The sequence below is a fragment of the Canis lupus genome, chromosome 12 (assembly GCF_003254725.2).
Source record: "Canis lupus dingo isolate Sandy chromosome 12, ASM325472v2, whole genome shotgun sequence".
NCBI lineage: Eukaryota > Metazoa > Chordata > Mammalia > Carnivora > Canidae > Canis > Canis lupus.
In genome coordinates, this window is record NC_064254.1 from 35,853,409 (window position 1) to 35,867,742 (window position 14,334).

The 14,334-nt window shown below is 42.1% G+C and overlaps 1 protein-coding gene across 6 annotated transcripts in view; it reads right to left on the reverse strand.

Annotated features, from left to right (window-relative positions):
- The window catches only part of SLC17A5 (solute carrier family 17 member 5), a 43,761-nt gene extending 31,194 nt beyond the window's left edge, over window positions 1-12,567 (reverse strand). For 2 of the 6 annotated variants that reach the window (XM_049092251.1, XM_025444601.3), the window contains exons 1-3: window positions 12,368-12,567; window positions 4,776-4,972; window positions 2,782-3,015 (exon numbers count right to left, since the gene is read on the reverse strand). In XM_049092251.1, the coding sequence (XP_048948208.1) occupies window positions 2,782-3,015; window positions 4,776-4,972; window positions 12,368-12,461 (525 nt within the window). In that variant the 5' untranslated portion in view covers window positions 12,462-12,567. Of the gene's footprint in view, window positions 1-2,781; window positions 3,016-4,775; window positions 4,973-5,740; window positions 6,091-12,367 lie in introns of all 6 variants that reach the window. The other 4 variants (XM_049092250.1, XM_025444600.3, XM_025444598.3 and 1 more) reach the window with 4 other exon arrangements.
- Window positions 12,568-14,334: the final 1,767 nt, after the last annotated feature.

Sequence of the window (14,334 nt, forward strand, 5' to 3'; positions counted from 1 at the left end):
GAAAGAAAGAAAAAAAGAAAGAAAGAAAGAAAGAAAGAAAGAAAGAAAGAAAGAAAGAAAGAAAAAAGAAAGAAAGAAAGAAAAATCCCAAAGGAGGGCAAAAATGATTTAGACAGGGGAGTCTGGGTAGCCCAGTTGGTTAAGCGGCTGACTCTTGATTTTGGCTCAGGTCTTGATCTCAGGGTCATGAGATGGAGCCCTGCATGGGGCACCATGATCAGTGTGGAGTCTGCTGGAGATTCTCTCTTTCTTTCTCTCTCTCCCTCTCTCTCTGCTCCTCCTGCTCATGCTCTCTTTCTCTCTCTCAAATAAAAAAAATCTTAAAAAATGATTTAGAATCTGTATCATGGGGCATCTGCAGGATGAGTCATTACAGAGTAAAGAATAAGGTGTCAGGAAACATCCACAGAGGTTATGCTGTGGAAAATTTTTTTATAAAACACTAAGGACAATATAGGTATATTTATGGTGAATCAGATGCTGGAGATGAAAGATGCTGACCTAAGCTTATGGATGAGGCAATACACATGTGATACATACTGGAGGAGGAGAGAAAGACAAAAGAAGAATAAACACAACTTAACTTTATTCAGAAGTAACACAGTCCTGAGAAGCAGTCGTAATATAATCAATACACTATGATGCTAAATTAGCGGCACCACAGACAAGAAGCTAAGATACGGAAATACATTCAGCAAGGAGATTCAATATCTGGGTCAGAGAAAATATCCTACAATTATGTATATTTTACTTATGTAAGTAGAAGAACCTGGAAATAAGGGGGTGATTTTTATTTTATAGTCAAAAGAGTTTATTTAGTACAACTTTATTTGATAAGGACAAAATAAGAATGCAAAGATGAGTGATCAAAGCTTTAATTTAAAAAGTACTTTGCAATTTCCAAAGTATTCTAGTAATCATTATTAATCTGAGCTATGATTGAGGATGGGGCAGGTATTTTAGTCCCAAATTTAAAAAATGATGGAACTGAGGTCTACAGATTAAGACTTACCTAAGGTTTCACCATTAGATACAGTGGAGTTATTATTCAAACTCTGGTCTTATGACTCCAGCTAGTGTTTTTCCAACACAGCACGATACATCACTATGTAACATAACATAAGCTTTATGCTATACACCAAACCCAGGGGACACTATTTCGCTTGGGTTAAAGAAATGTTAAGAGAAAAATAAACCTATGCCTCAGTTTCACAGGTAGAAGCTCAAAGTTAGAAACAAAAAGAGATTATTATTTAAAGAAAGAAGTACAGGGGTGCCTGGGTGCCTCAATCAGTTAAATGTCCGACTCTTTTTTTTTTTCAAGATTTTATTTATTTATTCATGATAGAGAGAGAGAGAGAGAGAGACAGAGACAGACAGAGACACAGGCAGAGGAAGAAGCAGGCTCCACGCAGGGAGCCCAACATGGGACTCAATCCCGGGTCTCCAGGATCACAACCTGGGCCGAAGGCAGGCACTTAAGCTGCTGAGCCACCCGGGCTATCCCAAATGTCCGACTCTTGATTTCTGCTCAGGTCGTGATCTCAGGATCATGAGATCAAGCCTCGTGTTGGGCTTTGTGCTGGGCATGGAGCATACTTAATGATAATCTCTCTCCCTTTCCCTCTATCCCTCCTCCCTGCCTCCCTTTCTTTTCCTCTGTAAGATACATATATACATACATATAGAAGTACGTATTATGAAATGCAAAAAAGAAGTGGAAAGGAAAAGAAAGATAAGGCATTACAATTTTCAAAAATGGTAAAAATCTTAGAAGAGAAAAAAGAGATAAAAACTGAAAATTCTCAAAGCAGCAAAAAGGTCAGAAGAATCACAAAACTAATGATAAATATATGAATGATAAATTATTTGTATCTAAGTTAGGGAACAACAACAACTAAAAGAACAAAGAGGAAGCTCTTTGAATAACAGCACACCTAAAATTAAACAAGGCAATTTGACAATTCATTGTGTAAAATGTATTTTAGATCCGGGCAATCAATGATAAGGCAGAGATAATCTGTGGCCAAAGTTCAAAAGGTAAGGATGGTTTGTCTATCTTAACCGTTTTAATAGTGGTTTATATTAAGATAATACTTTTCTCCTGAAGTAGCAGTGAGTAGGAGCTATGAGGTATCCCCTGGAAAGTATCTTCTCTGATCTTTTAGCAAACCTTCCATTTTCCATATGCTTCCATTTGAGAACTCTTTGAGCTCACTGATATGAAATCTATTCAGGTTATTTTCTAGTTAATCATTTTTCTCTTTCTTCTCTTCTCCTCTCCTCCCCTCCCCTCCCCTCCCCTCCCCTCCCCTCCCCTCTCCTCTCCTCTCCTCTCCTCTCCTCTCCTCTCCTCTCCCCTCCCCTCCCCTCCCCTCCCCTCTCTTCTCTTCTCCTCTCCTCTCCTCTCTCCTCCCCTCCCCTGCCCTCCTCCTCCTCCTTCTTCTTCTTCAAGATTTTATTTATTTACTCATGAGAGACACAGAGGGAGAGACAGAGATATAGAAAGAGGGAGAAGCAGGCTCCCCACAGGCAGCCCAATGTGGGACTCGATCCTAGGGCCCTGGAATCACGACCAGAGCCAAAGGCAGACACTCAAACAGTGAGCCACCTAGGTGCCCTAGTTAATCATTTTTCTAATTAAAAAATAAATCCCTATTATCTCCCTATTATCTTCAGATGTTAATTTTTGGTTTATATTCATATCAAAGAATGACACCTTTAAGAAGAAAAGAAAGTGATACAGGGTAAGAAGAAAAACAAAAGAGAGAAAAAAATTACCTCTCCTAATCCTTCTAGTGCCCTGAGTACAATGAGGGCTCCAACTCCAAAATCTGCAGCAATGGGAGTGAACAGGGTAAAGACAGCAGTGCCAAGGATCCCAAATCCTAGCAGCAGTTTCCCCCCGACTTTGCTGGCAATATATCCTCCAGGAATCTGGGTGATGATGTAGCCGTAAAAAAAAGAACCGAGAATCCATCCTTGAGTTTCTGCATCCCATTGGTACCTTTTACCCTATAAAGAGTAGGAGGTAAAAAACAACTTCTTAAGACCTTGACTAAATAGCTTCTTTGTCTAATTGGCATGTTAGTACATATAAATGTAATTTTGAACCACTGTTTCAGACTGAAGAACTTGCAAACTTTCTACCAGGTAGGTGAGTCACACAATACAGGCATGCAATTTCTAGAAGTGAATGGACAATAATTGAAAGCCATAAAGTTGAAGAAGGCCTGCTGTTTTATGAAACTAGACTATAGGATCAGTTGTAGAGGTTTTATAATGACCATAACCAAGAAGGCTCAAAAAAGAGGCACAGATTTAATCCAGAAATTCTACCCTGGTGGCTGAGCTAGGCTTTGGAGCCAGGGCTGGGTTCAAGCCTAACTCTATTCCTTATTGGATTTGTGATCCAGAAGATTAAATGAAAAAGGCCTCACACATACTAAGTGTTCACTTACCGTTGGTTATTAGTATGTACAAACTGCACAGATATAGATCATTAATATTTCCCTGATTCAGAACAAGCACTTGAAGTCATACGAAACAAGACAAAAGAGTTAAGAATTTAAACCAAGCCATAGACTTCATCTGGGTAGGAAATGTCTTTTAATTAGTAGCAGCACACAGTAAGGTCATAATGAAGAGTCAGTGACAGATCTGAATATCTGACATCATTAATTCACAGTTGTATCACTGAGTCAATGTGTCAAGAACCATTTCAGGATTTCTTTTTACTGCCGATATAAAGCAGATGAAGATCACTAGCTAGATCAACAAAAGCATTTGCCAAAAGGAAAGATACAAAGCACCCCTCTAAGTATCCTTTTTTGAAGTATGAATTTGTAACTTATCTATAGAATTCTTGGATTTTATGAACTATCCAGAAGTTATAGAAGTCACAGGTTGAGGTAGGGAAAGTGGGTGATGTGTATTCAAACATGTATCCAGCAATATTATTAAAGTTTTTTAATAATCAATTAAAATTTTTTTGGTAAGTCATTATTTTGTATGTTTGCTTGTTTGGGCAGAAACCCTCTTCCATGCTTGGATGCTCCTGTTTGTAAATGGCACAGGAGACTAACCTAAGTGTGATCCAGCTCCTTTGTGGGCACTGAAAAGGGATGAAGATATACTCATAAAAAAGGACACCAGCCTTTTTTCCTTTTCTATCTCCCCGTGTGATAAGCAAAATAAAATGTTTTAAGTATGCAAAATTCAGTTCTGAACAAATGGTGAGCATACACATCAATTCCACTATAACATGAAGCAGGCAAAGTGATTTAAGCAGTTTAGGTTAGGCATGTATAATTTTGGAGAAGAATGTCGTAAGAAATTGACCTGTTCTTATTTTTCATCCTGTAGATGACCTAAACTCTCCTGCAACCATAGCCTTTTTTTTTTTAACCATAGCCTTTTAAGTAAAACAGCTATTGAATAATAGTCCCATAAAAACCATATAGTGACATCAAAAACAACCAAAGTTTCTGGTATGCTAAACAGGTTTTCCAAATTATCTTCAAGGATGGTTGGTATGTTTATAGAGGAAACTGAGAAACTACTTTTCAAACAGATCAAAGTGCATTACACCAAGCAGCAGTAGCTGTAGTTACGTTACTATTCAACCAGTTCCTGAAAAAACACAAAAGAAAAAGACTCAGAGCTTACAGGAATAAAGTGTTTGCAGTTTCTATAGGATGAAGAAAGACCTTTCAGTATTTTTACTTGGACATATTTTAGGATTAAGATTGCTTGTTTAAAAAAGTAGCACTTACCGTTTGATTATGAAGAACTTTTATGGGAGCAGAATGCTCTGCACATTCCTTAGAAGTTCTATTATCTGCTAAAGTTGTATTTGAATCTACCATATCCACTAATGCAACACTCAGATTCACACGTAATGCATAGAGAACGAAGAAACCAAAAAAAGCCAAAACTGCTAAGTTGTAACGAGCAGAGCAGCACACTGGAGCTGAAATAAATATTGGGAGACAACTTTCACTAGAGGAATAACTGAGGTGATATTGTCTAAATTACTAAAAAGGTTACTTTTTAGAAGTACACAAATTAATAAATCATGAATATTTTTCTGAGAATATTTTCAGGTTAAGCATATCTCAAAACATTTATCAAAGAGAATTTGTTTTCGGTAGCTGTAGTTTTGATAAATATTTAACACATGAGAGCCTGGACTATCAGATAGTTTCTTAAGACATGAAGGCAATATAGCTTTATCAGCTTTGCTCAGAAAAATGTCTATTACAGGAGTGCCTGGGTGGCTTAGTCAGTTGACTCTTGATTTTGGCTCAGGTCATGATCTCAGGATTGTGAGATAGAGCCCCAGGTCGGCTCTCCACTGGGTGCAGAGCCTGCTTTAGATTCTTTCTCCCTCTCCCTCTGTCCCTCTCCCTCCCATCATCCCACACCCTACCCCCCCTTGCATGCATGCTCTCTTGCTCTCTCTAAAAAAAAGAGAAAAATCTCAATTATACAGTCAAACCTAAATCCCTATCCCGGTCAGTTGATAAAGATGCAAGAAAAACAGATAAGGGTTTTAATGGCATCATTATTTCTAAGAAACAATGTAAAACCTGGCCAATCAGTACTAGAATACTCAATACAGCAAAGCACTGATATTATGGACTTATGGATTAGTAGCCATCTCATTGTAATTGTAGCATGGCACAAAAAGTTTCCTGCCTAGGCTAGGGCATGAAACCCCTCTTGATAAATTTCTTACCTTGAAAAGTATCCTCAGAGGCTGGGTTTGAATCAGAAGCCATGATTAATACTTAAGGCCCTCCTAAACTAAATGTATGTAAGAATCCAGAAGCAAACTTGCAGAATCTATGACAGTTGCAGCATCTGTGACAGTTGCTCAGTTGAAAGTGCTTAAAGGGCCCACATTAAAAAAGGAAGCAAGTGAATGTGCCGCAAGGATTGGAAAAAAAAAAAAAAAAAAGGAAGGTGGAATTGGTCGGCGGAACCAATGAAAGATCATGTGAGAGGAGGAGTTTTGATCTATTTTTTACTTTAATTACAGGCGTATGCACATTATTTGGTCTTTTTCTTCTTTTGCTGAGTTGCGAACTGGAGAGGAGACAGGAATTTAGGAAGTTAAGGTTGATTGATCCCTTAGTGACAGAGAGTGGCTAATCCAGGATTGTACACCTTTAAGTTTGGTAGATACCGAGTGTTTGATAAATAGCTGTCAGAATATATAAACATCTATTTTACGTGGTAATGACAATCTAAAGTTAAATACATATACATGAATATACATATGCTTTTATTTGGTAATGACATATTAACACTGTACCTGTATGTGTCTTTTCCCCTACTCAGGAATCCTAGTGCTTTCACTGACTCAACCTCAAACAACTACCTTTTTCAGAGTACAAAGGTTTTAGTGCTGATTCAGGCTGAAGTATTCATGAATATGACATAATTCTACTTAGGGTTATATTAATGTATCATGATCCATCTCACTTTTCTGTAAGCCCTCACACACTTAACCACTGCAATCGATTTTTCCTCTGTTCAGGAATTACATCATTGACCAGAGCATTTTTCATTTGGCATTCTTGACTCTATACAGGAATATAGCTATTATAATTATGGCACTACTGCCATAGATCCTGACCTGTGAGAATTGCGTTGGCAGTTCTAAGGCTCTGTTCATGCTGTCTCTCTTACCTGAATCCAGACACACGTGCTCTCTGTTGCAACCAAACAGGCTGCTGTCTAGTTAAGAGACTTTGGAGAGTGTAAGGCATGTTTTGTCTTCCTCCTGTGTTGGACAGTACTACACAGAGGTCTGGAGGGGGGACTCATAATCTTGCCAGCTTTGGACAAGCAAAGCATGTTACTTGAAGTAATCTGGAGGAAGAAAACTCCAGGTATATGTACTATCTGCTTTGCCAAGGTACTATTTACAAAGCTCATTTCGTTTTTCAGCAGAGGAATGACAGCAGGTAATTTATGGTTTCAAGAGCTTCTCTGGTTGTTGTGTGGAGATTACAATGGGGGAGGAGTATGAATGGCGGTGGAAGATGTAGACTCAAAAGATCTCTTAAGTTTACTTACAGAAAATGGTAGTTTTCTAGGGAAGAGATGAAGGTGGCATAAACTAGAATAAAGCAGAGGCAATGGAGAGAAATGGGCAGATGTGAGATAAATTTAAAAGCAGAACTGACAAACCATGCCTATGTATTAGATGTGGAAGTAAGTGAAAGGGAGGGATGAAGTTACTAGTAATTCAATTTACTAATTAGTCTAGACAACTTTGTTTTATGCCACTCTGACTCGTAATGTTACTACACCTCTCTATCCTATTTGCAGTTACCTTATTTTATTGTAATCAGTTTCTCCCCATGTGATGCTTGATTTGGACTATGATTATAATATCCTATGAAGATGTTGGGCTAGCAACTTGATATTACTTGAGAAACTGGTCTAGAAGTTATGGATCAGGCAATTTTAACTTTTGGGGGCACAATCAATAATCAGAAAATAAACAGCCAACACAAATGTCATAAAGTTTATGGCTATGTGGTTGTAAGAGATATTAAAAATATATCTTTTTAAAAAATAAAAATGGCTTTATAAAAATGGCTGTTGCTTACAAATCAGTCAGAAAAATTTTATTTCAAGAAAGCATGGTGACAAGAAAAAATGTGCCTGTGAATTTGGATAATGTTTGAAATTGGTCCAACAAAAGAATGCTTGTATCATGAAGAGAGAGAACATCCATCAAGCATTCGTCACATTGAAATCAAGTTCAAAGCAAAATCATGCTTGCATAACGAACAGAGCACCCATCAAAACAAACATCAGCTTCTAAAATATGGTTTAAATTTAGGAACGTGGAGTGGGTGTAATAAAGAACACAGGCTAATTTAGAGAGAAGGAAATCTGAGAATGAATGTCAGTCCTGAATCTCACTGGCTGTGTGTCTTTGGAAGAAGTTACTTAATAGTTTTCATTCTTGTGGCTCAGTTGGTTGAACATCTGACTCTTGGTTTTGGCTCAGGTCAAGATCTCAGGGTCCTGGGATTGAGCCCCGCATTGGGCTTGGTGTTCAGTGCAGATAGTCGGCTTGTTCTTCTCTCTCCTCTCCCTCTGATCTCCCCCTCCCCAGCCCTGCTCCTCCACCTCTTGCACTCTTTCTTTCTCTCTCAAATAAATGAAATAAATAAAAAAAAAAGTTTTCATTCTCAGGTTTCTTGACTTTAAAGTGAGGTAACCACCATCCATTTCACTGGGTTGTGTGTGGATTAAATTAAATACTCTAGAGCAGTTATGATAAGCACCCAGCAAAAGTGAGTTCCTTTCTTATTCACCCTGAAGAAAGTTATACCAATAAGATTAAGCGCTAAAATATATGCGTGTAACAAGTGGCCAAGGAGTCACATTAAATTGCTTGAGCGCACATATGTGTGCGCATGTGTGTGCATGTGTGGTGTGTCAGGGAAGGCCTCTTGGAGAAAGAACATTTATACTTAGTCTTTGAGGCATTGAGAGTGGAGGGGTAATTGTCTGGAAGCATCATCCATGTGGAATAAGGTAGAGTCAATCCCATCAATTAGTACATGGCAAAAGAAAATAATAACCCCTTGAGGCAGCAGTGAGGAGTGAGAATGATATGCCCAGAAGGCCAGGTCTCTGTTGAAGCAAGGATGTGGGTGGAGTGAAGGCTGGTGAATACCTGAGAATACCAGGCATTTAGTTTTTGTGCAAGGGTTTGGCAGTGGGGACGAGCAAGGGTACTGATTGTGAGGGGCTGAGACTGAGGTGGAAACTCCATGGTTAGGAGTATTGGCCCACACAGATGATGATTTTTCCTAGAAGAAGGTGGGCACTGGACATTATGAGCCCTCATGGCCCAGGAATTGCATTAAAAAAGATTTCCTGATCCCTAGATGGCTCAGCGGTTTAGCTCCTGCCTTCGTCCCGGGCGTGATCCTGGAGTCTTAGGATCGGGTCCTACATCAGGCTCCCTGCATGGAGCCTGCTTCTCCCTCTGCCTGGGTCTCTGCCTCTCTCTGTGTGTCTCTCATGAATAAATAAATAAAATCTTTAATAAATAAATTAATTAAGTAAAAAAAACCTTAAAAAGAAAAAAGATTTCCTATCTAACATGAATACAATATGTTTTGTGTTTAAAAAGGGTAATATTCAACTGTTTTATTCTGCCTTATGGGTAATTAATTCCTGCTAAATCCTTATGTATTCTTAGCTTCCATATTAATACCCATTTATGTGAAAATGCCAAATTTCATTAAAATGGATTCAGTTACTATTGGTTATCACATCATGACCCAATGGTCCAATGACTCAAGGGCATTTGCCTTCATTCTGTAACATGGTTGCTCTCTACCAGCATTCCATATCTTATATTTAAGACTGTATTCACACAGGAAGTATATTTGTGAAACTCAATGCTGGTGTAACTGAACCCTGAATGTAACCCCCTCAACAGAATAGTAGAGGCAGAAATCCAAACAAATAAAACATCCCTCTCCCATCAATGAAAACAAAATTCTGGGCACAGAATGAACTATTACAAGCTAGAAATCACAAGTTCCAATATAGCAATACCATGAAGAATGGGGACCTCATTTTGCTGTGCCCAACTTCTCTGAGGAATGCAAAATCTAAACGGTCTTTATTGATAATAATAATAATAGTAACTAATATTCAGTATGTACCAAACTCTTCTAAGAATTTCCTATTAACTCATTTATTCCTCATAATAACCCTATAAGTTAGGTATAGTATTTTCCCTGATTTATTGATAAGGAAAGCATAGAGAGTTTAGGTAATTGCTAAAGCTCACACAGCTAGTTAGCAGAGCTAGGTTTGGCAGTTAGGGATTCTGACTCCAGATCTATGCTCTGTCTTTTTAAAACATATTTAAAGGTTTTATTTATTTATTCATGAAAGACAGAGAGAGAGAGAGACAGAAACATAGAGGGAGAAGCAGGCTCCCTGCGGGGAGCCCTGTGAGGGACTCAATCCCAGGATCCTGGGATCAGGACCTGAGCCAAAGGCAGACACTCAACCACTGAGCCACCCAAGGTGCCCTCTGCTCTGTCTTTAAACACAAAGAAATGTCTTAGAAGCCCTAAAATTGATTTTCCCTAAGACGAATGAGCACATTTTTGGTGCAACAGTATCTTGAAAATTCACTTAATCAAATGTAAGACATATGTCATTCATAAAAAAGTAAAACTCCAACTGGTATAAAGTGTGAGAAATGAAGAATTTTCATGTGTGGGAGGGGAAGCTTTGCTCTTCCTTGCTTAGTTCCCTCCCTTCCTCCTACCTAAATTTAGCAGAAAAATCTATAGACTTCCTCTGGTTTCTCAGTGTTGAGCCAGCCTCCCCCCATCATTTTAGTGTGCATGTCTGAAATCCACCAGGCTGAGTAAAAGCAAATGCTTGAGGGGCAAATAATAGTGGGGTTATTAAGAATCCATCATATTACATCAACTTGAGGGGCATTAATTTTTAACACTCAAGAAACATATCTTAATTTTAGCTTTCTTTTTTTTTTAATTTTTTTTTTTTTATTTATTTATGATAGTCACAGAGAGAGAGAGAGGCAGAGACAAAGGCAGAGGGAGAAGCAGGCTCCATGCACCGGGAGCCCGACGTGGGATTCGATCCCGGGTCTCCAGGATCGCGCCCTGGGCCAAAGGCAGGCGCCAAACCGCTGCGCCACCCAGGGATCCCTAATTTTAGCTTTCTTAATAAAGAAACACTATGTATAATTTAAAACCACGTCAACATATACACGGTGGAGTGGGGGGAACTCTCAAATTTGTGATGGATCAAGTAAAAATGATTAAGGATTTTTCAAACAGGAATTTCTCAAATATAACACAAGTGGCTACATCCAACTTTTGGGAATGTAACCTCTGTGGCCCTTGGTTCTCTATGTATAAAATGATGCATCACCAGATGGTGGTTAGTTTCTAAGGTCTTTTTACTACTGTAAAATAATTATGATGTATATTTTATCAGCCTTTCTCTCCTGAAAATCAAAACTATACACTTAGGCATAGATAAGGTACAGCTATGTATATTTTCTCAACTGCAACACAATATAGTAGCCTCCAGGGAATATCTTGAATATTTCTGTATTTCCATGCTAGACTATTTTACAGAAGATTATAGAAATGAAACCGTGTATGCCACAGAAAAAGCTCAGTTTATGGAACTAAGTCCACTCCCAGGTAAAACATCATTGGTACAGTATTTACACTGAGTGTCCTCAAAAATAAGCTCCAACCCGTGGATGGAGCTCTTACGTTGCCACATCTACTGCCACCATCTGGTGACATTAAAATCAAATTTAAAAAGATACCACAGGATGATCCTGTTTCTGGTCAGGAAAAGTCAAATTTCTAATTCAACTCTGTTTCTCATGCACACATCTTTGAGACTACAGAATGCATGCAAACGGATTTATTCCTTAGTTTTAATTACTTTTAAAGAAGTTACATTTATGTTTGTAAATGTAGGTATCCGTATTAAAGAGCAATATATTGTAATTTCCCCAAATCGAGGGAAGATACATGTTATGAAGTCCTTCTTTTCTATTTGCTGCAAGACCACAGGCAAATTATAGCAGAGTTTTAAAGGTATTCGATCTTGAGGATAACTAAGCTGTTTCCTCACTTAAATCATAGAGGGCTGCGATGTAATCGTAAACTACCATATGGAAACAAAGTCAAGATATTCGCTGGGTTATGCAATAGTTTTCCTCCACAAGCACGCAAATGTGAACCTCAGTCCTCTTTCTGGGTCTCGCTGCTCGCCCCGGGCGCTACCAGATTGCCCGCCGGCTGACAGCAGCTGCGGAAACCTGGCGGTGACAGGGAGGAAGAGCGGCCAGCTCGGGCCAACCCTTTGCCCACCGCTGTGCAGCTTTCTTTCCCGGCTCGCTTCTACTCCGGCTCTTCCGCCCGGCCCTTTGCTCACTGATTTACAGGTTCTCCTACAATACATTCCTCCATGGGGTCCCCTGCTCGGTATGACCGACAACTGCCCGGAGCCCAGCACCGGCGGCGCCCGGCAGCTCCCGCCCAGACCCCGCGGGGCTGCACCTGCCGAGGCCCCACCCAAGCCTGCAGCCCGGCCCGGCCTCACGGTCCCCGCCCGACCCCCAGAACGGCTTCTGGGCACCCAGGTGGGCGGGGGCTAAGCGGGGCCCGGCCGGCCCCCCCCCCCCCCAGTTCCCTCGCGCCTCGGCTTCCCTTCCTCAAGACCCCTGACACCTAAGCAGCTCTGGTCCCCTCGGCCAAGGGCAAGGGCGCGGAGTATCCTGGCCCCCCCGCCCCGGGACAGGTCCGCTGCTCACCGGCTTCCACCCGCGGGGTGCTCTGCAGGAGGGGCGTCCTATCTGAGCCCTCCTCGCCATCGCTCGAGGCCAGGCCCCGAGTCGGGGACCTCATAACGCCCCCCGGAGAAGCAGGAGCGCTATCCCGGCGGAAAGGAGATCCGGGACCGGACCGCAGAAGGCCGGGGCCGCGCTGGCGGGGCGGGGCGGCGGCGCTGGCTCCGCCCCGGGCCTGGCCCCGCCCCTCAGCCGCGCGCTGTCACCGCGGCCCCGCCCCCAGGCGGCCGCGCCGACGCCGGCTCCGCCCCCGCCGCCATCTTGGGTGCGGGCGACGCGGGCCACGCGGGCGGGTGGCGCGGTGGCGGTGGGGTCATCTCGCCCCTGGGGCTCTGGGCGTGCCGGGTCGCCGTTGGTCCCCGGGCGACGCTCTCCCCTCTTGCGGCTCCCTGGTAAAGCGTAGGGGCTGACCCTCCGGGGCCCGGGGCCCGGGGACCCTGGAGGCAGCCGCGAGGACTGGAACGGCGCATAATTGAGGGGAGGACTTACGTCGAAATGGGGGAACTGGATGGTATTTGACGTTATCAGTCGCAAGTTGACATGAATATTAGCAACCCTGGTACCATCTACCCGTGACAGCATATTGTCCCTAAAGTCGTTTTTTGCGGAGGAAAATCACCACATGGAAACCTTGTTCAGTCCTATGGAATCGCCGATTTTGTGGGGCAAAAATGGCAATACCGTCAATTACATATGCTTCCACCTGCAGAGCCCTCTCATCTGTGTGATGTCTCTGTGTGCAGCGTCTCCCTAGGTCTAGTTCGAATAATAATAACTTCTGACATTTGCTGACTGAAAGAGGAAAATGGACCAGTCGGCCTTGGGGGCGGGGGTGTTGGGGGATGGGCCGTGGGCGTGGGATGGGGGTGGCCCTGCAGTCCCGACCTGGGCTTCGGTTGGGTTGCTATCCTAATAGAGTCCCGGAGAGAGGGGAAATAAGATGTTAGATGCCCTTGGGGAACTCGCTGTAGTCGGGAAGACACAGGATGTTAATTTAAAAAGCCAGGACCGAAGCCCGGTGAGGTCCACGTGGGAAAAATGGGAGGGTTACCCTCACCCGGCGCAGAGTGGGGATTTCTGAAGGAATCCCCTCCCCCCCACTTCCGGATCAGTAAATGCTAGGAAGGTTGTCAAGTTAAAACAACAACAAATCAAGTCCTGTGAAATTACCATGTATATTTTAAGCTCCTTAAGGGGGGATTCTGGCCCCCTTTAGGAATCTTCTACAGCAGTGGCACTCTAACTTGAATATGTGTAAAATGACCCAGGAGATCTTTTTAAAATGCAGATTCAGAACTATCAGGTCTGGTGTGACAGTTAATTTTGTGAGTCTACCTGAAGGGGTTTTTCGGATGAGGTTAACATTTAAATCCGTGAACTCTGGCTAAATCAGATTGTTCTCTATAATGTGGATTAAGTTTATTTAAACTAAGGCCTGAACAGAGCACGAGACCCCGCTCCCCAACCAAGGGGGAGTTGTCCAGCAGACTAGATTTTATTTGCACCACAGGCTCCTCGGGGTCTCTAGACTGCTGCCTCACGCTGCGGATTTGACTTTCCAGCCATCATAATTGCATGAGCCAATTTCTTTTACAACTTTTTACACACACTCTCTGTCCCTCTCCCTTTCTATTGGTGCTGTTTTTTTTTTTTTTTTAAAGATTTTATTTATTCATGAGAGACACAGAGAGAGAGAGAGAGAGAGAGAGAGAGAGAGGCAGAGACACAGGCTGAGGGAGAAGCAGGCCCCACGCAGGGAGCCCGACGTGTGACTCGATCCCGGGTCTCCAGGATCACGCCCTGGGCTGAAGGCGGCGCTAAACCGCTGAGCCACCCGGGCTGCCCTGGTGCTGTTTCTCTGGAGAATCCTGACCAATACATCTGGGGTGGGCCTGAGATTCTGTATTGCTAAGAAGCGTCCAGGTGATCAA